This window comes from Halictus rubicundus, chromosome 12 (genome assembly GCF_050948215.1).
Source record: "Halictus rubicundus isolate RS-2024b chromosome 12, iyHalRubi1_principal, whole genome shotgun sequence".
Taxonomy (NCBI): domain Eukaryota; kingdom Metazoa; phylum Arthropoda; class Insecta; order Hymenoptera; family Halictidae; genus Halictus; species Halictus rubicundus.
Window position 1 is genome coordinate 378226 of NC_135160.1, and position 27845 is coordinate 406070.

Here is a 27845-nt window from a genome sequence, read left to right on the forward strand (position 1 = left end):
GCAGACCGCGCCGATATTAAAGTAGAGGATTAAGTAAGAAAGAAAAAAGGATCCCGGGGCGAAGTTTTTTTTCCCGTTTCTCGCAACGCAACAGTCCCGGATCGATTTCCTTTTGCGTTAACGGTGATCCCATCCTTCCTTTTCTCTCGTTACCATGACCATTACCATTTTTCCTGGTTCACGGGTGATCGAGCACGACTGCGCCGGCCGTTTTCTACTTATTTCCATGTCAACGATGCCCCGCCGTAGATTGACAGCGAGCTCGGCGTACTGCAATATCATAAATCGAATTCCGACTGATAGTGCGCAGCGATAAACCGCGCCGAGAAGCCAACGAGTATGAAGAAAATCGTCGAGGTGTGCGGGCCCCATGCTGGGCGCGATCCTCCACAGGACTATTAATTAAATAGGAACTACTGACCGTCCGGCTAGTTAATTGCAAACCCATTACCCGCGTGCCTATGCGGAACGAACGCTAAATTTCTACCGTTTCGCACAAAACGCGTGTCGATTTCCGGCGCTTCTGATTTACCTTGACCTCGCGGAATTTCTACGGGCTTGGATAAGCGTTTTTCGATTGCCGTCGTGTTTTCTGACTATAAACTACACCTGTGTTCCGTATCTCTATTTTTACTTCTTTGTTCACTGCCTTCTACCGCCTCATGCATCTTCACGTTTCTCTTCCCGTCGAGACAAAACCGCTCGTTTTATTATAAAGACTAAACACATTTCGAAATCGGAGAAAATTATGCAAGTTTAAAGAAGTGAACCAAAATTTATTTTACGATTTTTACAATTTATTAAAATCTTTTGAACATATACGTATACTTAATTGTAATGCGTACAGTCAGCCTGAGCGTGTTCCGATACGATTCAAAGGACCCCGACGAAATCCTCCCGAGACAACTGTCGATCGATCGATATCGCCGTGTAACGCTCAGTTCGAAACATAAATCCCCGGCGGACCATCAATTATCCCGGTGGAATTATTAATAATCGTCGCTGTTCTGGCAGCAGGGACTTGCTCGGATGCATCGTATCGAGCCTTCCAATCGGAGGCCACGCATCGGGGTAACTCATCCTCGGAGGAGGAGGGGAGGGGGAAGGCTGAGAGGGCCTACGAATGACAAGTTTGCCAGCAGATACCAAATGGAAATAAGAAGAAGATGTCGGATACTTATTAAGGTGCAGTGCACCCTACAGGTGTTCGAGTGGAATGCTTTGAGAACGAGATCGCGAACGAGAGATCTGAACTGTTTCGGGAGAACTGATGCTCTTCCTCGCGAGCAACCTCCTCCCGGCTTGCTATCGAACGAACACCGTAAAATTTTTCACCTCCGGATTCCACTGCGAAATATCTCTGTTTCGCGAATTCTTCGACATTTCATTAACTTGTTATCGATAAAATCGCATGCCTGGTCACTGTCGTTACCAGACTGCGGATTTTTATGCAAAATATCAATTGCTACTAGAACCAAATGGAATTGTGTTTGTTCCTTTAACACATTGACTGCCATGTCACCCATATGTGGGTGACGGAATTATTTGTCCAGGTTTTAAAATGAATTTTTACGTTAATGTATTCATTGTACCAAATTTGATTAGGAACTGTAAAATGCAAGAAAGTTGGAGGACTACTCAATATCATACATTTAATTTTTTTCTTCATTAAATAATTTACTTTGATTTTATGGAACTTTTAAGGTTTCTAGTTTGGCAGTCGAAGTGTTAATGATTTTAATAAGTTGCTGATCAGTTTTCTACACTCTTATATTCATTTTATATTTCAGTTCCTCGTTTTATGCATTTACGGTAAAATGGATAGTTAAAATATAAAACGGTGAAATGATTAAAAGAATTTAATAGATGAGATCAAGTTTTGTTTGGTTCGAGATTCGTGCAATTGATGCAGACAATTTTTATTTGTTAGGTTTAATAGAATTTCGAGAAAAATGGTGTTTCTTGATTGAAGTACACGCAGTTCTCCGATCCAGGCATATTCTGATAATAAACGCATCAGGCGGTATCGCGTACGACCTCGATGAGTTGCATATTTTCGCACTTGCAATCGGAGATACATCATTTTGCAGTCGGATGTATTCAAACAGGATTGCCGCAACGTAACGATCACGAATTCCCCGTTCATGATGGATCAATCACGATCGGCGACAACTGCAATAACGGGAAGGAGGAGGTAACAAGATGGTGGCACGCAGAATGAATGAACCACGGCCAGAACCGAGTTAATCGATCGCGATCGATCGGTTCCCGTCCGACGAGATACCACGCGTGGGATTTCAATTTGCCCGAACCGTGGGGGCTTCCTCGCACGATTGTGAACATTAATCTAATAACTATCAGCTGTTCTCGATCTCCGAAACCGAATCTATATTCAAACACTTCAAAAAGAGAACCGTCTCACTGAAACTAAAAAAAGCTGCATCGAAATGAATGTATGCTTCCAATTTTTTAAATTTATTTCTGACATCCAATTTTAGCACTTCGTATTAACAATAAACTGTAGCGAAATATCGGCGTGGGTCAGAAATGACTCCGGCATAGGCCTAGAACTCGCAAGAGTCCGAAAGTTAAGTGGACACTTTTTATTAAACCTTCGAAACTTTGTAAGGAATGCTGTGCTCCGTATGATTCGTTATGACCATAATTTATATGTATATAAGAATGATCTAGTACGATAAAATCGATAAGGTAGCTTCTCCACGATATAGTTCTGCGGCCTGCTCATGCGCGAGATTATCGTCGAGTAAAATGAGACAAATCATCAAGCGGCCGAGCAGAATCATTAATAACCATCTCCGATGAGGCATCGCGAGGCGTTGGCGCGAATTTGTTTCGAAGCAAGATTGCTTTCGGGTCGTTATACAGGACATTAATTTAGTAACACAGTTACGACATTTATGGAGTAGTAAGATTGCATCTGTACTACATGTAATTGTAACGGTGGTAGAAGATCGTTCATAGATCGTCAAAATATCCGGGTAATAAAATTAAGTGTCAAATTCTGATTGACATGGGGTTAATCTTTAACCCTTGGCAGGGCATGCATCCATTTTACCCTTTTATTCGTTGAGCTTTATGTAAAAAAATAATTACACAATTAAAACAGTGTCAAAGGAACAGGGTTCCATCTAAGAAAATAGAAACCTACAATCCATTCTAAAAACGTTCAGTATCAATTTTTAACCCTTCAAGGACAATGTCAGTGCACCGTACTGACTCTAAAACATGTTTCAGGCACGATACACTTCAAACCATTAGTGCTAGCGTTTTAGAAAATATCAAATTATAATAACATCACGCACCGTAATCGTACAGAAAGGAAGCAACGATTGACCGTCCCTGAAGGGTTAATTTTTTGCCGTGGTACAGTCCCGGAGTAAATGATAGCACATGCGTGCTATCTTTAATTTCTCGAAGATTACTTAGTATTTCTGAATTTAGTACATAGTATCATAATTGTTACAATTTGGAGAGACAAAACATGTTAGTAAATAAGGTTGATCTGGCTAGCTTTCTGAGCAAGCAGAAGAAATATACAAATGCTTAGGGTGAAATGATAGCACATTTGTGCTTTGTGCTGATATCTTTCAATAGTTTGTGAGTTGTCAAGCAACACTAACAGCAAGTGTCAAGTTTTAAAGTTGAACGTCGACATGGGCCGCGGAAAAAAATTAAGTCAAACTGAAATTGCAAGGATTATTGAATTAAAAAGTCAAAATGTTACTGTTTCCGAAATTTCAAAGATTGTTAAAAGAAGTCGCAAGGTAGTATATAATTTATTAAGAGATGCTGCAAATTATGGAAGGAAAAAAAGTTCTGGGAGACCGCAAACATTATCGGAACGGGATAAAAGGGCTATTATTCGTATTGCTTCGAACTCGACATTGACATCACGTGCAATTGCTCAAAAAGCAGGCATCACTGCAAATATCTAAAGTGTTCGTCGTGTTCTTCAGACGTGTAAGTTTATTCAAAGATTGAAAATGAAGCAAAAATCTCCGTTAACAAAACATCATAGGGGGTAGCGACTAACATTTGCAAAAGAGCTTAGAGTTTTGCAAGGTAAAACAGATGTACAAATATATATATAAATAACAGATATATAAATCTAATCTTGCAACAAATTAACAAACATGCAAAACAAATTACCAAAGGTAAAATTTTTCAACGTGACAATGCTGCCATTCACCGAACTAAAGTCGTAGAACAATTTTTTCAAAGAGAAAATGTATCTGTTATGTCATGGCCCGCACGCTCCCCGGACCTAAATATTATTGAAAATTGTTGGGGGAAACTCGTACGAGCTGTATATAAGAATGGAAAACAGTACGATAATATTCAACATTTAAAAGAAACTTAAGAGAAAAAAGAAAGGTAAAATGGAGTAATTTGTCGCAAGATACAATTAAAAAGCTATATAAATCCATGTCAAATTGGATGCTCCAAGTAGTAGAAAATAAAGGCGGATACACCCATTATTAATTTGCTGTTAATTATTATGTAACTTTCTTTTTTGTGGAAATATATGTATAAATTTTGTAAGTGTGCTATCATTTCGCCCTCAGCATTTGTATATTTCTTCCGCTCGTTCAGAAAGCTAGCGAGGTCAGCCTTATTTACAAAGAGGTTCCGTCTCTGTGCGTCATAACAATTATGATATTATGTGGTACATACAAAAATTCCAAGTGATCTTCGAGAAATTAAAGATAGCACGCATGTGCTATTATTTTGACCGGGATTGTAATAAAGCGAAGAACCAATCGAATAAAAGTGAAATAACTATAAGTAAAACTAAATGAGTACTCACCCTGCTCGCACTCGTCGATATCCTCCGAGCAGTCCACCCCCTTGTAACCGGTCGCGCACGAGCAAGTGAACGATCCATTAATAGGACTGGTGTCGCAAATCGCACCCTCGTGACACGGGTTCGACGTGCAGGCGTCGTCGAGATGGCAGAGCAGTCCTGGAAAAGCGAAGGTTTCTCCGTCTGATTGTTTCCTAGGCGAACGAAAACTCCGCGGAACGAGACGCGGACGGTTATTATTCCGAAGGAGACGGCTTGCCCGGCGGATTGCGTGCGTTTCTAGGACGAAAGTGTCGATCGTCGGATGCCAAACATGGCGGCAACCGCCAAAGATGGACATCATTAAGGCCTGTATCTCTCGACTCGCGTAACCTAGCCAGAAACGTCGCGCTCGAGAGAATCGTAGAAGAGCCGGGACAGAGAGAACGGTGACAAATCCCAGCGACTCGCGTTCGTCGATCCGCGATCGACATTCGCATTCAGTAAATTACTCGGAACACCGGCGGGCTTACCGCAGTCCGCGGTCTAATTGCTCCCTGCAGCGAACTTCGCGACGAAATTCGAGGAATTCGTGGAATTTCCTTGCCGTGGTAGACGCTTGTTCGGAAGTCAATTTTTATATTATGTCGTAGTAATTGCTTCGTCAGGATATTTTACAAAGTCACAATTCCTGTCGATATACGGAGCTGATAGGAAATAAATGTTTGCCAATTTTGTAGAATTAACCCTGGGGTGGTCGCGCGAATTTTCGTAGTGCCAGTGGTCTTGATATCACAAACCTTGTTTCTCACTAAACATGTCACTGGGTTCAAACAACAAGACACATATAATGCATTGTTTTTAATTCAGAAGGAATAGAAGTACAATAGTGGAAATTATTACATATTCATGAATAAACAATCTCTCCTTCGGTTATGAGTAAATAAAGTCGGTCTGTGAGACCAGGCGCGACCACTCTAGGGTTAAAACAGAAGCGTTAAGAATTTATACATTCTTGGCGACCGGCGTTTGTACGGGGACGCACGGTTCTCAATAACGGAACGATGTCTTGGATGTTCGTATATAAACTAGAGTAAACAAGCACGCAGATGCGCGATTACACCCGCGACTAACTGTAACCGCGTTCGTACGTACAAGAAACGGCCTCGAGATACCATCATAATGCCTACGTGCGTATTGTAAATCCGTTAACCTATGGCCATTGTTGGAGCTTGTTTTCATGTAAGGGAATTGCACACCGCTACGATCCAATCGTCGTTACACTTTTCTTGTGAAAGTTTGGGAGCTTTGTCAGGACATTTCTCATGGTATGAAAAACTCTTCACGTTTTACAGTCTACGTAGGTTTTAAACAATCTTTAAGAATTATGACCACTTTCCATTTCACAAGTTGTGATAGAATACTATTGCCTAAAAAACTTTAGTGTCGCTGCATTAAAATCTATTGCAAATTCTTGATGTCCCTAAATTTTAACACTAAAACTACCGAACCAGTCAAAATGACTGGTGGATGGTTTCTTCTTTCACGATTACTGAAACTATGAAAACGTTTTTACGAGAAATTTTTTAATATATCTCTTCTTTGGAGTACACGTTACCATAAAAATCGTATGAAACCTGAGCAAATTCTATCTTGCTGTTATCATAAAGGGATAAGTCTAAGTCGCGTTTAGGGCTCGGTGGTTCTAGTGTTAAACTCACAAAATTAAATTTGGAAGATTTTATCTTGATAATGATAAATTTCCCTGCAAAAAGCTTTTCATTCAAATGAACAGTATCTTCAACTTGTAATATTGTTTAAATCATCATATGATTAGAAAGGGTATATTCCGGAAATTAAGGTCATTTTTAATTTATGAAGTCAATATAAATTCAGAAATGGAAATATTGTGTAAATATTTATCGTTGTGATCTCGATAAAATAATTAGTAAATTTATCCTTTAATTTAACACGCGAGGATTAAGTTGCGGGAGGGATGAGGGTTGAATAAACCGTCTGTACCGAGAACTCTTACAAAGTTCCATAAAATTTCTTTAAGAATGTGTACCGAGCGAAAGAATGCCAGATGTTAAATATGAATTTCGCGAACGGCGTGCAAGGGTTAAAAGATTAAAAGTTTCGGATTCAAGATCGTCCGAACACGGCATACCGCGCGTTGAAGTCGCCGCAGGAATCCGCCCGCGACCAGCGCCGCAAGCTGCCGCGCGGCTCGGCGCGAATTCCTTCATTTGAAGATTTCCCGAGCTTGCGATCTGGAAAAAGTCGTTCCCGGTCGGGTCCGGGGCACCGCAGGAATCGCAATAATGCCGGGACAGAAGAAGGATGCCTGTATTTGGCGATCGCTGTCGGAACGATCGATCTGAAAACCGTCTCCTTCGGCCTCGGGTAGGAAAGTAAGGACAGAAACTCGTTTTCAGTCCTCAAGGTCGCCACTCGGTAAGGCTAGGCTCCAGCCTGCGGAATCCCGGGATTCCGGGGGAGGGCTGCGCGTCCGCGGGGAAGCTGCGTCATATTGTTGCACGTGCAGATGCACTTGCCTGTCGATGCACTCGCGACGCATAACACCGACACGGGCTCGAGCCGCAACCTTGTTATCGGCCGAGGTTGCTGGCCACGCTAATCGACGCGATTCGCTGAAACGCGCGCTCCCGCCTTGTCGTTTCAAACATTTTTCAGAGTCTTTCGGCGCAAAACGAGAATCGCGAACAAGCGGAACCCCACGATACACTGGACGATCAAATTGGTAAAACCACTTTCGCATATTAACGATTTCACATTGTAACGCGCAATTGTTAAATGGAAACCTTGCTGCACACAAAGTATTCGTGCTTCGGAATTGCGAATACACATTTAGCAACAGCGCGGACTGCGGACCTTTATGCAAAATCAAATTTTTGTGCATCGATTACAAGATTCAGGAGGTAAGTAATTTAGTTCCCTCATTAAAATTTTAATACGCTGAATTTCTCCAATTCTTTGAATCTGTTTAGTGTTCTAAATCGCACCTGCCCAATTTCGTTATAAACGCATAAAATCCGCAGTCTAATAATAAATGTGGTTTTCGTGCTGTGGCTCTAACAATTTTATCGTTCATCGTATATTAAGTTGTGAATGCGATCATTACGTTATTTTTAGTACGTATCTTTGTATGGAAAAAATAGAAACAAATAAATGAATGAATGTTGAATGTTAATGTTTGAATGTTACTATTCAAAGTTTGTGAAACACGTTTGACACGTTCTTATAATTTTTTTTTTGCAGACCTCCATGCAATTTGGAACTTTTAAAACTAAATTGATAATACGTCCGAAATTAAATGAATCGTTGCACAATGGTGTGAACTGTATCAAAACGTTCCCGAAAGAGGAAACAGAATTACTGAACGATGAGTATCTCCAAAGAGTATAACAAAACGAGCATCCTGCCAGAAATCGAACTCGAGCCACGTACCCGACGGTTATGGTAACGACTGCGCGTTGACAATTACCAATGAATTTCGTCTTCGAGGGAAAGGAGCCAAGCCAATTAGCAATTACCTCTCCGGAGGAACGAAAAATATAATTTCGCGAAACGTTCCCTCGTACAGCTTTCAAGGTGAGCAACGAGAGTAATCGATTCGGAAACGATGGAAACATTATCGACAAGTTGTATGTGTGTAGGTACGTTGGTGGAGCACTCACCAGTCTTCCCGTAGGTGCACTGACAATAAAAGCTGCCAACTCTGTCGATACAGGTAGCGCCGTTGAAGCAAGCAGCACCGGCGCAATCGTCGATGTTCACGCTGCAATCCGGCCCAGTCCAGCCGTTCACGCAGATGCAAGAGTAACTTCCGGGGGAATTCGTGCATGTGGCGCCGTTGTGACATACCGATGGCCTCATCGAACATTCGTCCACATCCAGCTCGCATTGCGTGCCCGTGTAAGACGGAGGGCACAGACAGGAGTACTCGTTCACTCTGTCCACGCAGGTCGCGCCGTTCTGGCAGAGGTTACCTGGACAGTCGTCGATGTTCTCCTCGCATTGCTCGCCACGGAAACCTGCAACAATAATATACCATTCTTTAAAACGATGCTACGAAACCAGCCATTTACATTTCGCGGACGATTCGTGAACTCCATGCTCGATCAATAGTGAACGTATCAACGACCCCAGCGTATGGACAGTGATAAAACTCTGTCCTTCGTTTCTAATGATTATTTTATTTAACTGTTATATTCGTGACATTTTTCTGTTTAAAATGATCCCAAACACGACACATTTTGGATCGTATTTACGTGTTTAATGCACGATGCAGTGGAGCCTCGCTTATCCGAACTATCTTCCGCTTAGCCCGGGGAAAATTTGTATTCGCATAGTAGAACGTAAATGGTTAACTACAGTGCCGGAGTGAATTTGAAATAAAGTTACTTCCAAAATCTGGACCGCGACGCGTTTGTTAATACGTTAAACAGTGCAAACAACATTTGAAAATCGGTTCGGGGTCCAATAAAATGTCCTTTAATAAATTTTATAGCTTCGAAGGAAATTACTTTATGGTCCAGGATTCGTAGCGGTGCAGCGTATCGCTTTACGACTGGGCTGCGCAACATGATTTAGATGTGATCTCCTATCAAAAGGGAAGAATCGAAAGACAAACAGAGAATCACGAACGCAGAAACACGAAGGAGAGCTCGCGATCCCCCTTACCATTTCGATTATATTGATGATCGTTACGGTCGTAAAGAGAACTCATTACCCCGGCACAATTCCGTGTACGGCTTGTATGTTCTTCGACAGGAGAAAAAGAAAGGGGGATTGTTATATTAAAGTGAATCTACAGATAGAGGAGGGTTCACTGTTCGTCGAATTTATGCTCGGACGGAAGGTAAGGCGGGATACGGGTAGACAGTTGCAAGAAAAACGAGCGAAGATAAAGCGATAGAGGCTCGATAGCCGTGAAATCGATGACTCCGAGTGTACCGATCGACTTCTATCGTCCACGTTGCGTGGACAGAAGGCGAGCAAACAAACGGCACGAAATCTTTCTCCGACGATCCAACACCGTGTCCGGTGGAACAAAATCCTAACTGTTCCGCCGTGGAAATATTCAAGAAAAATTCCCGGACGGCGATGCAAAAACGGGATAGCCTTTAATTAAAACGAAAACTGCCTTTGCATCCCGGAGCTTCGCAAAAACCGGCGCATAGGAAGAAGCGGGCTAGGAGATCGAGAAGATCGACGTAGCATGACGCCGGTTATTTGCAAGTCGAGGGAATAATATGACTTTGGAGTGCGCTGCCCAGTTCGATATGTTCGGAAACTGACTTCGGCGAAAGGGCAAAAACCTGGGGCTGCAGAACATCGACAGCGGACGATGAAACTGTCAGTTGCAGCGAGAACGTACTTCTTATTGTCTACCACGGCATAACGCGGAACGCGTCATGGCGAGAAATCTGTATTTTAAAAAATATTCCGTAACAGTGCGATTTGAGTAAGTGTACGCATGGCATTAAATCAGACATTGCAAAGTGTGAAAAGCACGCATCAACGAAACCTGAACACATGTCGATAGTTTACGTTAAAATTTATTGATTTCGTAAATACTATAGATTAGTCTCATCTCTCACTAACATTAGTATTTTTACAATACTTGTGCCCGAGAAGTAAAGACCGTCATCGTGTAAAGTTCGATGGCATCTGGTTTCCATTTTCCATAGACTATAATGTTCAAGTAAATCTACGGTAACAGTTCATTTTTTTTTTCTGGCGTTATACCGGTGGCCATGCTTGTGTTGCACGTCCTGCACGGCGTTCGATGTTCAAGCAAAACCGAACACGGAAATCCGGGTAATGTTTCGCGATTCGAACCCTCCTCGTCCACTTTCCTTCCGCCTTTATCTATCGGTATCAGTTGCCGTCCAGCGATGCATACTCGCCCGTGAACCATAGTTACCAACTCTAATGGCGCGCATAATTTATGCTCGATAGAGCGGTTATCTAAACTTCCTATGTATCCCCGGGCTCGTTTGCGAACCCTGCAGAACACACGTCGCTGACGTGAGCTAGAATTTCGTTCCGCGACCAGCAAAAAATATCCTTTCAGCCTATGAGCATAGCGCATGGTTAACATCGCTCATTCATTGTTAAACTGCGGCTCGTTGCGCACTAGTATTTCACAAAATTTTGGAACGAAATAGAAGCACAAAACTCTACTTGCTCCTCTTGTAATAATAATTATACTTCCAGTATAATATGTAATATTATTTTTAAAGACAAAAAATAACGCCTTCGACAATACAAAAAAAGTATACAGAATAAAAATATTGCAAACGGATAATTTTGTATCGGTGAAAATATTAACAAAACTGGTTGAAAAGGTGGCAAACGTTTTCTACCAATTTATAGAATTGCCAGTGATTTTACACGTCTCAAGTGCAGCATTCTTTGGACTGTTGGAAGTCGTCGGAATAATTATGAGCAGTCGGTGTACACATGTACAACGCCGGCCACGACGTTATTATACAGCACAACGGACCGGTAACATTAATATTAAAGTGATGCAAAAGTAAAGCGACCTCTTCGCGTGCGCCATTATCTTGCCAGAGAATGGAACGCGGGGGTTTCTAGCCGGTTCTAAGAAACAATTTTGTAGTCGATTTTAGCTGGCGCGTTCTAATATAAGTATACGATGAAACACGAGAGATCGCGTCGATTCGCGATGAGATAAACTTCAATCTAATCGATCCCTTCAGCCTAATACGCACTCCGAAATGCCGTGTCGAGTTTAATTTTATTTTCGTACCATAATTTTTATAAATATATGTAGGAAAGAGAGTCTACAATTCATAGAAAAATTTAAATTAAATTAACTCAAGTACCAAAGATTTTTGTATAATTTATTTTCTCTTAAGTTTCTAATTTAAATTAAAAAACCCATTTATAGATTATCTACGTGTTGATAAAAATGTTATGTTTAATTTGCAAGCGAAAGCCTTGTAACCTGATGTAATTGCATCGCTAATGTGACTTATATCTTCGGCTATTTTAAACGCGCTTTCGCGCGAAATTATCGCACGAGTCGGGCCCACCGGAATCTAAATTACAAGGTGCCGAGCATTCGTATCGGAGTACACGAGTTTTCTCATACCTCGCAATTTTTTCTTCTCGAAATTACTACCGAAAGCGATTTCACGGCGCAACAGATGGTAATACTCCGAGGGGCTTCGAGTCCGAATTTCGGTAGAGATTCGAAACTGGAATTTCAACGAGGTTTCCCGTCTTGAGTTACAGGGGACCCGGGGCTCGCGAGTTTACACGCTACCGTGCGACTTTTCGGTCATAAAATCCAGATTATAGTACTTTCCAGGCCACGACTTGTACGTCGGACCCCTACACTTTTACGTACACCCGTTGCGGAACACGATTCGTGTACGCACCGGCTTTCTCCATTTTTGTGTTCGCTGCCATTCAGTCAATTCTTTACAAGGTTCATAAAGTATTTGATTATTTTGCGCGTTCTCACATGTTTTCGACATCGATTACAATTTTCTGAAACCGCACGGAACTGAACGAGCATCTACAAACGTGGCCGTTCGATGGAGTCCGGATGTTAAAATGTAAGCGAACGACAGAGCTCGTCGTGAAACTCCGTATTTATTGTTTGCAGAATCAGCATCTGTGCAAATTCACATTTTCACGCAGGGAATGGGATACGAAAAATTTTGTAGTTCTTTAGGACAAAAGAATTTTCTACGTAATGTCGTCGCACGCGTAGGACGCGCGAGGTTTGTGCAAAGAAAAATGCCCGTACAAAGGCTTGTAAAATGGCTGGATAAAAAGCGTTAGATAATCAACGTAATATCGACTGGCGCTTCATTTTCTCCCCCGGCTATCTGGCAAGAAAGGAAATTCCTGAAGTCGGACGAAAAACTACGGCTATTCATGTCGAGGCGGTAGCGACGAGGAACAAGAAACTGGGAGACGAGCGCCGCCACGGATCCGGGGCGAATCGATTGCCGTTAATATCGATAGAGGACAATAGCGGGACTCCTTCTCGGCTCCCTTAAAATATCCACGTATTTGCGGGACGATTCGTCGCGGGATCATATTCGCGTTCTTCCTGCATCCCCCGTTGCCGGTCGCTTGCTTTTTCATTGCGATCGTAAAAGGAATCCATTTAAAAACGTCCTGGCCACCCATGTTACAAAAATGTAATCGACTTTCCATTGTCCGCTGCAAATTGCACAATTCTGCCTATTGTGCAATGCTCCATTCTGCGAGCACCCCTTATTTGCGCTATGTTACCAAATAACAATAAAATGGTGCAGCTATGATTTTATAACATGGTTCTCAATTTGATTTACGTTTATACGTGTCAGAATCAACTCGGTGGGATGTGAATTAAAAATTCAGCTTTTGTAAACCCAGCCCCGAAAATCCGAGTCATCGTCTTCAAGAAAATCTCAGCACGCAAGAATGCGTATAAATACTCATCGTCACCCTTCGTGGCGTTGTATGTGTTTAAACAGGGTCCCCATCCCCCTCTCCCCCCCATTAACAAGGACTTATTTCCCTAAGGGACGATCCCGCTCTTCTCAGAATTCAGTTAGTACCCCTAGGCGAGCTGTGATCGTGGTTATACAGGGTGTTCAACAAATATGCTTCAGCTGTAACAGATATTTCAGGGACCGATACTACCAGCCAACGTAAGACAAAAATCAAGTGTTCTGTCAATATTCAGAGCGAAAGAAGCCTAATGTTGTTGACAATCCTTAATCCTAAACTGATCTAAGACCCTGGATCGCCGAAAAGTGTAATATGATACCGAGTTGGAAAATACTAACACAATGACAAAACTTTTCTATTCAATTATTCTTTTATAAAACTTTGACCAGTATACTTGTGAAATTTTCCTGATTAAAATGAGACCAAACATCATATAATTCGGAGCATATTCGCCTGCGCAATTGAGGATTTAGTAGAACCTCGATTATCCGAACCGACGTCTAAACAGTTCAATTCAAAGTGATCTAAAAAGTTCGTATATCATTTGAGTAATTATTCTATCGTTCGAGCATGAATCTCCATCGGGTTAGTTCGGATAACGGAGGTTGTACTCTATCGTGAATCAAACGAGTAAATATGGTTTAAATTGTGTCGTGTTTGGACTCGTTTCAATCAGAAGAACGTCACGAATACGTTACTGAAAGTTCCGCAAGAAAAATCGTTGTAAACAGAAATGCTTTATCAGTTTAGCGCTCGTACACGATACAAATCTGTCCGGAAGCTTTCATCCCAAATATCGGGACGCCACTCGGTATCGGTATTCTTTTTATTTTCGGTTTTGTTATGACACAACCAATCCCTAAAATACCAACAGCCCGTAATCATACACCCGGTGGCGAGGCAGAAGACCGAACGAGTCGCGAAGGTTCGCAGTCGCCGAAACGAAAGGAGCAAACTCGTCGGGAGATTACGCGGGCTGCTGGTCTCGGCCGTGTGGGTGCGACGGGCGAAGAGGGAATGACTCCACTTATAAATCAACTCGGGCGAAGGCCCATAATTGCAATTGTTCATGAGCCTCACCCCAGATCGAAACGATCGGGGGCCGCGTGTGCGTGCGAATCCATGCGGCCCGGAGAGAATGCGCGCGTGTGGAGCGGGGCCCTATTCGACGAAGGATACGTATCCGTTACTTCGTTACAGATGCAGGGCCGTAACGAGCGGAACACCGGTATAAATTCTGCGTACTCTGTTCCTTTTCTCCGACATCTTTTTCGGCGGTTCAAACGCCGCTAGGATATCGCAGGTCCTTTTCTTTCTCTCTCTCTCTCTCTCTCTCTCTCTCTCTCTCTCTCTCTCTCTCTCTCTCTCTCTCTCTCTCGATCTCTCGATCTCTCTGGTCTTCCCGTGTCGGTGTTCTTTTTGCTGCAAGCGCTGTTATAGGTCAGAGACTATAATTCAACTAGACACGGTCAATTACGTTCACGATTCCGTAATTTTTGCCTAATGAACACCACCGGACACAAAAAGCGGACGGCCGTTTCTCGCTGCTTTCGGTCGGTTCGCGTAATGATGGGAAACCGAGGATCCTTTTCGTAGAGGATACCGGCGCGTCCGCGGAGCAAGGTCGAACACTCGAACTGGAATTTCGGGAATCCTGTAAAGCGCTAGCAATTAGTCGGTGGTTCGGGGTACTTGGAATGATTTCATTCACCTTCGGAATCGAGATCTTCGAACCAGGTAGGGACGAGAGAAGAAAAAAGGAGATCGAGCGACGGCTGCCCCTCGTGCCCGGTGACTCGCAGACCTGTTCCGATCGTTTTAGCGGAATTCAAGGATTTCGACCTGTTCGCTGGATCCGCTGCCGCGACCGGGGAAAAGCGAAAGGGAAGCGTCGTTCTCACGTTGAAAAAAAGGTGGAAACCCTTTGACACACGTCGCACCGCCGTGGCTTCTTTACCACGAGGATACCCTTCTGTTTCATACGCGGGGAACTAGGAAGCGCCCTTCCGATCTGTAACTTAACGCCACCGTTTCCTAGGGAAATCGGGATTGACCCGCAAATTTTTGGACGTTGCGGCATCCGATCCAGTTTCTTAAACATTGTTGCAACCCAAAAATTCGCCCTTGTAATCGTGGCGATTTCGATTTTGCTCCTCGAAGTCAAAAGACTCTGCCGCGGGCACATTCATACAGGGTGGCCCAAAAGTCACTAGACCATTTTAGCCCTCCATTGCGCGGGTCAAAAGTGTCCATTTTGTCGATAACATTCCTTTTCAGAAAAATATTTCGGAAAACTGTCTCTTGTGCCAACAATTAATACTCGGTGCGTATGCGTACGAAGTGTTTAAGCAAACTTTCATTTTACGGAATACAGACTCCGTAATACTATTACACAATCGTCGCTGGCACTTCGAAACAGCGGCAGATGTTCGTTTATTTGTTTACCGAATTCGAGTAAACACAGAGGTATAAATGACAGCGTATTCGCGTACGCACGGTGACAAGACGCGTCCGGTCGTACCGCGTCGTTCATTGTGGCTTTTTGAGCGTGACGCGGCGACCAAGAAAATCCCTTTGCCATTTCCAATCGCAACAAAGGACTTCCATCTTAATATCCTCATACGTTTCTTTTCTTTCACCTTTCTCCGTGCCAGAATTCCGTCTCTGTTTCTCTATTTACCGTACAATCTCCCAATGGTGCACGCACTCCTTTCTCAGCCTCACCTTTTCTCCTTTCCTCTGTCACTGATCCACCCCCATCCCCTCTCCCCACCTTCCGATCCTCATTCACTCCTTCCTTTCTCAGATCCCTGTCTCTCTCTCTCTCTCTCTCTCATTCGCTCTTTCCGCCGACCCTTCTTTCTCCCTCTCGCGTCTCCTCGCTCTCTTTCTCTCTCTCTCTCTGCGCCGCCGCTCACCCTCTCTCTCTCACTCTCTCTCTCTCTCTCTCTCTCTCTCTCTCTCTCTTCTCGTTCACTCTCCTTCTCCCTCCCTCGTTCTCGAACACAGGCAACACAGTGCCTCTCAGCCTGGCCAGAGAGGTGTGGCAACGTCGCGAGAGCGGGTGTGCGTCGGCCGCAGGCCATGTGGTGGGGACTGTGGGAAAATTCTCATGCCGCCGAGTGTGTCGGTGCCAGTGGCCCTCAACCCGCGGCTACCCCGCCCAGGAGCTTGAGGAATCCTGCTCGACTTCCTGCTTTCACGCTCCAACAGCGTTTCACCGGCCACGCGAAAAAAGGTATCATTAGAAGCGTCGCGCGAGAAAATCCTGCGTCCCACCGGAGCTTGCCAACGACGCCTCGGAAAGGTGTTAGCCTTTAAGGATCTGCGATAATTATTGCCGAGACACCTGCTCTATCGGGACGGCCGATCGAATTGTGAAACGACGCCGGCGTTGCTTGCCTCCTGAGAGATCCGAACCGAGGATTCTGGACCAACGGTTATGAGCCAGAAGATGACTTGATTTAGCAACTGACAGCCTGGCGAACTTGAGTCTTTCGTCATAGCAGCTGTTACTCTATTCTTGCCAATTCTTAATATGTAAACCAACGTTGGTTAGTTTTTAAGGTGGCAGGATTGTACGATAAACTAACTGACTGTGGAGGCTATTCTGTTGGAATGCAATCTTTCAAATGTAGCCAACCCTGTATCGAAATGGTATTAAGCGAAACCTTGAATTAATACAAATCAGGGGAGTCCATATGGTTGTATGAGGTTTCAATTGCTATTACAATGAGAAAATTGTCAAAATGGCCATAGCTTAGTAAACTACTGAGCCTGAATATTTTGTACAAAGTAAGCGTCAGCGTAAGACTACAAATCGCTCAAAACAGTTTTGTTCTCTGCTGGAGTCGAATTATTCAAAGAAGGCAGGACTCGCCTAAGAACGTTAGCAGCGATTCTAACTATGAAAGCGGGTGCGCACGAATATGTCGATACGTCGACGATAAATCGAGAGATCAAACCAGCCAGAATGCCTCCCTCTCAAGCGGAGAGAAAGTCTAGACATTTCCAAAGATGAAAAAGAATAAAGGAGAACCGAGAAGAGCGTCGAAGGATCGTGTCGTCCTAAGTAAGGGGCAGTCCTTTCCCCGATGAAAAGAAAACATTCCACACGGAAGTGACGCGTCTCGTTTCACCATATGGTGTCCTTGCCCTCGAATTTCGGAAGTGTTCACGAAGGATCACGGCTGAGAGACACTGTCCTCCACCGGGGCCCATGTAGCGGGAAGGAAGGTTAACAGCGGCCCGTGCCTCCCCACCAAAAACCATGGCTGGCACCGGGTGGCCACGAGCACGCCACGGGGGTGCCTATGGAAAAATTATTTGTCCGTCGCCGTAAGTGCGCTGCTGCCGGAACGCGATAATTATTCGGGCCACGTGGTATCGCCACCACGAAACGCAAATACACCTGTCGCAAATCAAACCGGCAACATGAGATTCAAAATCAGAGACTCTGCAATATGTAAAAACAGAAAGTGCATTTTCATCCTGAGGAGCTAATGCGAGTCAAGCGGCCAACACTGTTACAGACACGGACTTCGAAACTTGGTGCTTTTTGTCAATTGAGCGAATTTTATAACTGAAAAGCGCGTTGGTTTTTTGCGTTCTTCTTCTTAAGGTCCGGTTCAAGAATGTCTCCTTTATAGTGCCGCGGCGTCAAGTGCAAAAAATATATCAGAAGTACTATTATTTACGTAAGAGTAGCCCAACTTCGTCAATTAAGTGAGCGCCGCATGTCGCAGAACTCGGTCGGCCAGCCGAGAAAAGGAATGAAGTCAGCGTGGAAAACAATCGCGATACAGCGCGCGGCTTATTAGTGGATTAGCACTACTTTACAAATGGACATCGATCGCTATCCATCTCGCAAGCTCGACAAGCGGTGCACATTCGTTGCCATGTATGGAGTAATTATTGCAATGCGATTCGCCCCTCGTTAGACGTTTAACGAACCAATACCGGGGCCTTAAAATGCATCGCACGCTTGTTAGAATTCCCGAACAGCCGGTAAGGGGGCAATGATTAGAGGGCCCTTAGAAACCCGTATGCCATAACAATTCCCGAAGCAACGTGTGCATCGTTCCGATCCATGAATCGCCTGAGACCTGGATTTCATCTATTATACTCCCATGTCTTGGTAGAGCGAATACAAGCAGCCGTCGTTATCGCATTTTTCACGTTCACCTTCAGCTCCTTTGCATACTTTAATCATCCTTCGAACGATAACCATGTATGCTACATTCCATCAGTTGCACGGGACAGTTAAATTCCACGTTGAACACGTGGATCCAACATAGAAAACTTGTTCTCTGAATATGACTTATGATCGCGCCAAAACATTCGTAATGAGTACTATTTTTCGAAGCCCGTAGTACAGGTTTCATCAAACTCAGTGGGGTATGAAAGATGCAATTTAAATTCAACTTCATCATCGACGATTGAAATTGTCTCGAACTTCATTTTTGCACGACTAAAACGAGTAGCCGAGGCTCTGCCCGGGTATAACGTATTCGAATCACCTGATGGAGATAAATATCCTGTGGGACTAAATGCCCTAATGACTTTTTCTAAGTTCCAGGTCCATTTGTCAGGCTCGAACCACTTCGGCCGAAACGAGTGGCCATCGAAAGAGGGACCCCGGACAAGTTCCGGATAGGGGATCGGGAGCGGTCCGAGTGGGCACTTTGCTCGAAGACGACGTAGATAGAGCGTCCGTGCAGGCGAATAACTCATAAGAGACGGAATCGGGAAGATGCGTGGGGGGGAGGGTGGGGTGGGGGGGAGCAGAAATGGAGCGTTATCTGCAGGTAGTTGTCCACGGGCAGTGGGTCGGTGGACAGCAATAATGCACATCGCGGCGATTTGTACACACTGGCTGAGTCTTAATACCCCATTTCTCGTGTTCTGCTCGTTTTTTCCTGGTCGGGGCCCATCAGCCCCCTCCTCTCGCCGCGCATCGTCCGTTTTCTGGGACCTTAAAAGGTGCATGTACTCGACAGAGGACCCACCGATAAGCGTAATTTGAATGGGTAATGGCTTCACCAAGAGAAGGGTCCCCGGTTAATGACGGGTCCAACGGGATGAGAAGAGACGGATCGAGAGAACGAAAGGGAGAGGAGAGAGAAAGAGAGAGAGAGAGAGAGAGAGAGAGAGAGAGAGAGAGAGAGAGAGAGAGAGAGAGAAGGGGGGAAAGAGAGATTCGGGCGCCGAGAGAGCTCCAGGCTTTAATGCGCTCCCTCCTCGGCCTCTGGATCGCGATCGAGGGACGTTTTCGGGTACGAGGCACGAAACCGCGAGCAACCCTATCGTTACCAAACCGGATCCACTTTTCCATCGTCTCTCTAAGGCCGCGTCGAAGGAATGCAAATCGGCTGCACCCGCGAACAAGCCGGCCCTCGACACTGTCACCTCGTGATCGCGTCACCTCCTTCCCTTTAATGATTTTGTCGAACCACGTGCCCGGCACGGAGGAACGGTTCGAAGACACCCAGGCGACAGGTAAACGCGAGCTCCACCTCCACTCTCACGGGAGTCTCTTCGCAAAACTCTTGGCAGAAAATTTATGCGAAACCCCGTTGAGGAATCATGAATAATGTATACACCGAACGCTCCCGAAGTGTCTAATTTGAGGATATCCTTGGGAATGGAACGACGCTACGGCATGGAATACCGGTCGGGGATGTCTTTTCGGAGGATCGGGGGAGAACGGCTGCGACGTGGAAAGCTCGGCGCTACGCAGCCAGCTGGGTGTATCATAACAGCTCGGAGACGAATCACAACCGAGAATCCCTCTCGTCGTCCTCCAGGCGATGTTTCCGATGGCTCGAACCCGAGAGAGTCTTCTATAAATAAACTTCGGTGGCCAGAGTGCCTCCGTGAGACCCTCTAACGTCTCATTAACCGCCTCTCGTAGGCATTCTGAATTTCGAGTGCAAACATGCTCGTTTATTTGGGGAAAGAGAGGCAACGACTCTGTGGTAGATCGTGCTCGAAATAATGCCTGGGAAGACGATTTTGATATTCTTTAATCTCGAGGGAGAACGTCTCCTTTTTCTTCTTCTTCTTCTTCCTCTTCGCGGTGTACGTGTCGTGTGAGTGTAACGGAAGAAGCACGGACCCTTTGTGCAGCAGGTATCCACAAAACAATCAACAAGTAGCCGGTCGATCGAGGGGTTACTTTGTAACACGCCATCTTCAGAAACGGTGGCTCCAGAGAGGAGAGAGAGAGAGAGAGAGAGAGAGAGAGAGAGAGATCAAAGGGAAAATAAAAACAGCAAGCCGCACAAACTGCTAAATTACACGCGGGATCAGCAGGGCTGCAATTAGATCGACGACGCCGAGAAAAGCGACCGAATTGGCGGGGGAACGCGGTATACACCGAGCGGAGCAACAGGTGTGTGGTATTCAACAGGTGGCTCTAACTCGCGTCAAATCAAAGTCGACGAACCAGAGGCGGATAACGATTGGTTACTGTTTCAGATAAATAACACCTTAACGGCACGACCGTACTCGAAGGTTCCTCCACTTGAATTGTCGATTATTACGCTTTTGATCGGAACTCTATACATGTTCAAATTTTTCAAGGTATTCAATTGGAACTCATTTTTACATTATTGAAAAGTCCGATCACTTAGTCTGATAATTAACACTAGAACTACCACACCAGTCAAAACGACTGGTTTGACAACTTTATTTTAAAATTCCTACTTCATGTTATATTTTTTCTCCGCAACGATGTAATGACGTTTGCAGGGATAGCTAAAGGAATAATATAATAAATTTTAATTTTGTTTTATTCATTTAAAATAAAAGCAATTTTGTATCATGGCTACTTATACCAGTACCAGTCAATTCGACTGGTGTGAACTTATTGAACCGTATAGTATGAAGGGAAGGACCATAACGACCGATAATTTTTTTACAAGCTTGTCGCTGGCATATAAATTATTAGCCAAAAGAACCACACTGGTTGGCACAATACGCGGAAACAAAAGAGAACTCACAAAAATGTGTAAAACGAAGAAGGATACCACGACTCGCTTTTCGTCGTTGCTGTATCGATCAAATGACATTACACTCACAATTTATAAAAGTAAGCCGAAGAAGAAAGTTTTTATCCTGAGCTCAAAACATAAAACCGTCAAAATTGGAAAAAGCGGAAAGGGCCTACCTGACACGGTCAAATTTGATAATAAAACAAAATTTGGGGTAGATATAACAGACCAAATGGCCAAGTTATATTTGTATTTTATTTATTCTATTACGTTTATTATTATTATTATTATATTATACTTCTTATATTTACCAATGGAAATTTATTTTAATATTCTTGTTACCAAAAATTTTGGTACTAAATATTCTTCATTATTGTACTTATTGTTATTATTATATAATTTTTATGATCTCAGAACATGCAGTTCCTTTTGTAAGATAATAATAAATCAATAAATATAAAAATATTCTACTATCACGTATTTTTTAAAGACCAAAACAAAGTTTTGGTAGAGATAGCTACGTCTCAACTGTCGGTAGTTCTAGTGTTAAAAAAATTAACTTAAAAATTATTCTTTATGCTGGTCAATGTTACGATTTAACGTGTCAACGTGTTAACTGTACAAAATCTTCAGGTTTATGAAATGTATTTTTTCCTTCCCTCCGATGTCCACAAAATAAACTAATAAAACCGAGCGTGATGAATCGCGATAGACGAGCGCAATATCGAAGCAATCCATTCGGTTGAGACCAATGAAAAACCAATCCTCCGCGGGAAAGTTTCGCGAGAGTACACAACGCCGGTCGACGATCGAAGAACCTCGGGCGCAACAGGTATAAGACAATCAACAGGTTGTTTCGCGTGCCAATCGTCTTGTTGTGCCTAGCTCTGTGCAGCTTTGAGGGGATCACGAGAAAAAGCGCCGGAGCGCCTTGCCGGAGCGAGCGAGCGAGCGAGTGAGCGCAACAGAGAAGAAAAGGTCGGTGGATCGGAAGACGTGGAGAAAGAGAAGCAAAAATGGGACGATACGCAGATACACAGCTGAACTCTCCTTATCCCTCGCGAAGGAACCAGAAAGAGGATCCTCATGGACACCGATGCGAGCGTGTTTGCAAACGTGTGTGTGTGCGCGCGCGCGCGAGCATACACACACGCGTGCACGTGTTACGGGAATACAGGTACCGGCACTCGAACAATGGGGCCGTCATGCGGCTACCATTCTTTAGGGACAATCAGCGGGGGCCCCCTTCTCGAAGGGCTGCCCCCACCCGAGTCCGGTACGGGGCCCCATGCCGCTTAAAAGGACAATCGCCTTCTTATTTACGATTTGGCCAGCTCTCCTCCCTTTCTCGTTCTTTCTCCTGATTCTCCTCTCTTTCGCTTTTTCTCTCTGTCGCACCGGTCGCATGCTCGGGGCCCCGGAGCCTCGGTCCACGGTTATAGGGCCCCGTGCGCGACGGGGTCGTCCGTCGAAAATCAGAGGCCGACCGTTTATATGGCCCCCAGCGCCCAGCACGCCCACAGAGCCGAATTTTTCATGGGATTTCCCCGGGGGGAGCATAAATTTCCCGGACCCCGCGATACTCCGCGCCCATCCTCGTTTGGGGTCCAGCATTAAGCAGCGGCGCGGCTATCCGTGAAATTAATTACGACGATCGAGTTCTTTATGGGATCGGACCTCACGGCAGACCTCGGCTCTAAGACGGCAGATTAAGCCGCATGATTAAACGGAGTTGACTCGTGTTTTGACTTCTGTCGGGGTGCAGCACGTTTTAGTGGGATACCGATGGCATTCGCCGCGACGACGTGGATGTCTACCGGTCGGATCGAAAGCTCGAGACCTTCTGGTCTTAGGGCGTCTAACTTATGGCGGATCCTCGACGCTGCGTTATGTAAGAATACGACCGGCGGGAACGCCGCGGCGTAGCGTAAATACTTTACGAGCCACCATTAATGCCCAGTTACCGAGAGCCTTCCCTTCTAACCAGTCGTAGCTGCTACGAAATTGTGAACTTCGGCTATCCGCCGGCGAAATTGTTTCGTGTGAACCCTCTTGGATCCTGATCAATCATGGGGAACGCACGATAGAGAAACAATGTTATGAATTTTATTTAGCCCGTTACAAAGCTGTTATGACTCCAGAATTCTAACGTTTAATCTGATCCAGAATATTGTTATTACACGCGACCTTTCTCATTCTGTCGATACGAAACCGAGTGTATCAAACACAATGACATTTATGTTGGAATTGTTCTGAATTATATTACAGTCATTTTTAGAAGTGCTTCGGAGGGGACAGTACAGTGTAATTAAAATATCGAATTTAAAAATATTATTTTTAGTCTACTCACAATAAATCTTTGTAGGACAAGTGTATTCACAGAATTTGTTAAGAGAATTTCTCGATCTTCCTAATTGCTTCTCGAGATTACTCCAGAACAAACGATGCGTTGCAAAGTGCAAATTAATTGAACGCCTGTCCCACAATTTACCGCCCGCGGTTCCGATTAAAGTGGTCCCGACGCGCGACGTTTCGCTGCACATTTGACCAACCACTGTTTATAATTTTCATTCATAAAAGCTGGTCGGACGAGCGTCGACTGGCGTCGTCCTCGAGGGTCCACCGCGGCCGATAAAATCCAAAGTGCAACGCGCCGGTCTGCCCACTAATTACGCTCCGTATTTGCATGCAATTACCCGCGCGCGCGTTTATCACTTACGCAGCAGTTTCCTGACAGAGACAACCAGTGGCACGCGTCCGTGATTAAACGATAGCCACGAATTATTCAGCAGAAAGTCGGCGCGAGCGGGTACGGTTGTCGCTATCCGTCGACTCCTCTTCTGCAGCCAGTGGTGCTGCACTGGTCGAACGCAAACGATGCAATTAACATTCTTACGAAAATTCTTCCGCCCCCTTGACGAACCTATCCGCGGTGGACGGGAGGGGGAGGGTTAAAAGGACGACGAAAAAAGTGCACGTCGGAGGAAAAGATTGAAGTGACGAGGGTGGAGGTGAACGGGGCAGAAAGAAGGAGAGAGAGAGAGAGAGAGAGAGAGAGAGAGAGAGAGAGAGAGAGAAGGAGAGAGGAACGGGAGGTATCACGGCTGCTTTATCTCACCGTTGAGGAGCCTGCAAAGAAGTTGAAGTGCACTCGGCGCACACGAACGCGAAGTGGAGAGCATTGTGTGCAGCGGGACCGAGAGGCCGAGAGCCACCTTCGTGCACGCACCCGTCTTTCTTCTTCCTTCGATCACTCTCCTTTTTCATCCTCTTCGTTCATCAGACGTCTCTCCTCTTCGCCTCTTCGAGAGGTTTATGGAGAATGAACGAGGCAGAGGGAAGAGGACGAAACCAGATACGGAACACGGGGTGGCGAGCGAAGACGGAGCGAGGAAGAGGCAAACAGAAAGAGTATGAAAGAGAATGCGAGACTGAGGGAGAGAGAGGGAGAGAGAGATGGAAGGGAGAAGAGGAGGACAGAAAACGGCCGCTGAGTAAGGGGGCGTGGGTGCGCCCTTCGTGATTTACATATGCGTATTCTATACCTTATTTACTGCGTCGATCATCCTCCACTTTATCTCCTCGCGTGTGGGTTGTACCAAGGGAACACGGGACCGAAGGCAGAAAAGGGAAAAACAAAGGACGCCAGAAAGCGAGAAGAACGTTTCCTCGTCTATTAGCCCCGAGCTGCCATCGCACCGGTACCGTAAATATTGCACGTAGGCAGATAACCTTAACCTCTTAATTGCACCGTCCGCCGGCGACCGACTCTCGTCTTCGAATAAAAAAAAAAGTCAACTCGGTCGGACTCGATTGTAGCCATAACCGCCTCGATCCGACGAATTTAGCGCTAATTAGAATACGGGGGATATTCCACTCTTCGGCCCTTTCGGCCGACTAATTTGATCAGCTGATAGGCAATCGCAATCAGAGTTCGTAAAATACGCTTACGAATGACAATTTTTCGAATCCTCTCTTTCTCCCTCGATGCTTTGGATCCCGACGAGCATAGCGTTCATTAGAATGCGGATATTCCGGTCTTCGACCCTTCTGGGCGCCAATTTGATCGGATCGCCGTCTCAATATAACGCGCGTAAAAGTATCGCGATTTCTATCGATTAAAAATCCTTCTTTTCTCCTTTCGTTTGAAGATAATGCAACATCACTCGAGAAGGGAAGAATCGGAAGAAATTCGAGGAAGAGAAACGCCACGGGGTCAGGTATTAAACGATTGCGAGATAATTGACGACTGTCAGGTTTTTTGAGGGCCAAGTCAAGGAGGTTGGTTCCCAAGCCTGGTCTACACACCGACATATACGGTGTCTTGTTCTCGGTTAATTGTTGTAAGTGGTTGCCTCGCGAGATAAATAGCGCCGAAAGCTACGATCGTCCATCTTTTTGCCGTGACCGACGTATCCGTTTGATGACAGTACGACAAATCACCTTCGGGCCCGTGTAATCAGCACCAAAGACCGATCGGTGGTAATTGACGCGATGACTGACGCGATCGATAATTAATAAGTTGGAGAAGACATTTACATGGGCGCGGGTGAAAATAATTGATCAAACGGGAGACCTTCGGTGAACTTGTCCGTTCTAGCGATTTGAAAAAGAAAGGAACAATATTAATTAACTCTGATAGCGTCGAAGGCGAGGCTTCAATTACGACGCAAGGTTACCTCGAACGCCTTTGACAAGGTCTTTTTATTAAAATTTATCGCGGGAGGACTTTTTAACACTCCCAAGGCGGATGCTTTTAACGACTTCACGATAGCCATGGCTAGATTCATTCGAATCCCTATGTCTGAGCATTTTTATATGATTCTCCGAGTGTCCATAGGTACAGCTGATATCAACGAATCGATGGTTCCTAAGAGGAATTGGCGGTGGTTTGTGGAACCGGGAGGCAATCATTCAATTGGTATCGCCGAAAAGCATCGGAGTCTGCGGCCTAGGTGGACCTAGAAGACCGTTTCCTATTCGAAACCGCGAAAGATTCCATCGACGAGATACAGGGTGGAGGTAAGAGAGCGAGGCAAAAAGATAGTTCTCTCTTTCGAGACGCGAGAGTAAATCATGGGAAGAGTATTCGTGAGAGCCACACAGGATGGCGAGTCCGCGAGAGCGGGAGGAGGAAGGAGCGCACGAGGGGACCACGGTTCCCGTGGATGATCGGTGGTGGAGAGAGAACGAGCAAGAGAGGCCGAGTGAGAGGGACAAGAGCCAAGAAGAAACGAAGGGTTTCGGTTCGACATATCAGCCCGAGGTGGTCACGAGTCCTGAACTCGAAGCGGAGGGCCACTAGTGGGTGGGACCCTCCGCTTCGTGCTTCTACCTTCTACCTTCTCTCCTTCCCCCGCCCCCGGCTTCTCTCTCTCTCATCCCCCCTTTGTGTCCACCGACAGTTCTCTTTAGATTCGTTTCGTTTCGTTTCGTTTCGTGTGGCGAACGACAGCTCCGCCACGGCCTAAGCAAATTCGATCGTCATGATTGGAGATTTTGTTCGGCCGCAGAAACGAACAGTTCCGCCGGCCGCGGATCGAAATAATGGAGACGGGGACCCCCTTTGATCGAATGGATGTCGTTCAACGAGGACTCGCCGACGAACCGTCCGTCCGTCGAGACTTAGAACCGACTCGGCCACGGAGGACGAGATAATGTCTACTTTGCAGTGTCACGCGTCTATCACACAATACTTAATTAAATCCCATACAAGGATCGGTCACTCCCCTCCAAGACCCGTCCCTCCCCCAACCCCTTTCTCTAGAGGATAAGCATCTACCGAAGCAGGAGTGCACGCATGCTTCTTCTTTATGGCAATTTCAGAGATTCCAACCGAGGTGGAAGTCCACGAGTTCTGTATCTATGATCCTCTGCGCGGCTCGCTCCGGGGATCGACACGCTTATAGACGACCGCCCGATCTTGATCTGTTTCTTACCGATTTGCATGTAGCTCCTCGGACTCTTTAGGGAACCGAGCAAAAACCGGAGTCCCGCGGAGACGTACACGGGGAGCAATTACACGAGATACTCTCGATTCCAGATAGGGAATCTGATGCGCTGATAAAGCGGGGCAAAGAACCACAGGAACTTGATCGCGTGTCCCGGCAAAAAACGTAATCACTGCGGGGCTGGAGGAACTTCGGCTCGAGGTGGACGCAGTTATCAGGAACATCTAAATTATAGCAATCGCGACCAGGAATGCTTCTGCTGCCCGTGGACTACCTGTTCGTTGCACTCGCGAATCACTCTCTACTCTCCTTCTAAGATCTCCTATCCGTATTTAGAAAAACGCCTCTCCAAATCGGCTCGAAACAGAAATTGTTAAAGAGTGTTGATCATTGGCTAGTACACATTTGTATAAAGCGAGATCTGGGGACGAGCCTAAACGAAGACAATAACGTTGGAGACGTCCTCCTATTTTTTGAATAAGACATTTCTAGTTTAAAGTACTACCGGCTTATCACAAATGCATAACACAGTCTAGTCACAAAGAAACCCCTTATATCATTGCTCGTACGTTCCTGCAGCATCTTTCGATC

General features: G+C 45.2%; 1 protein-coding gene across 3 annotated transcripts in view; it reads right to left on the reverse strand.

The window, feature by feature from the left end:
* Positions 1-27845, reverse strand: part of N (neurogenic locus Notch protein) — a 326309-nt gene that overhangs the window by 114455 nt on the left and 184009 nt on the right. For all 3 annotated transcript variants that reach the window (XM_076798609.1, XM_076798608.1, XM_076798610.1), the window contains 2 exons: positions 8506-8862; positions 4829-4984 (listed from right to left, as the gene is read on the reverse strand). In XM_076798609.1, coding sequence (XP_076654724.1) covers positions 4829-4984; positions 8506-8862 — 513 coding nt within the window. The remainder of the gene's footprint in view (positions 1-4828; positions 4985-8505; positions 8863-27845) is intronic.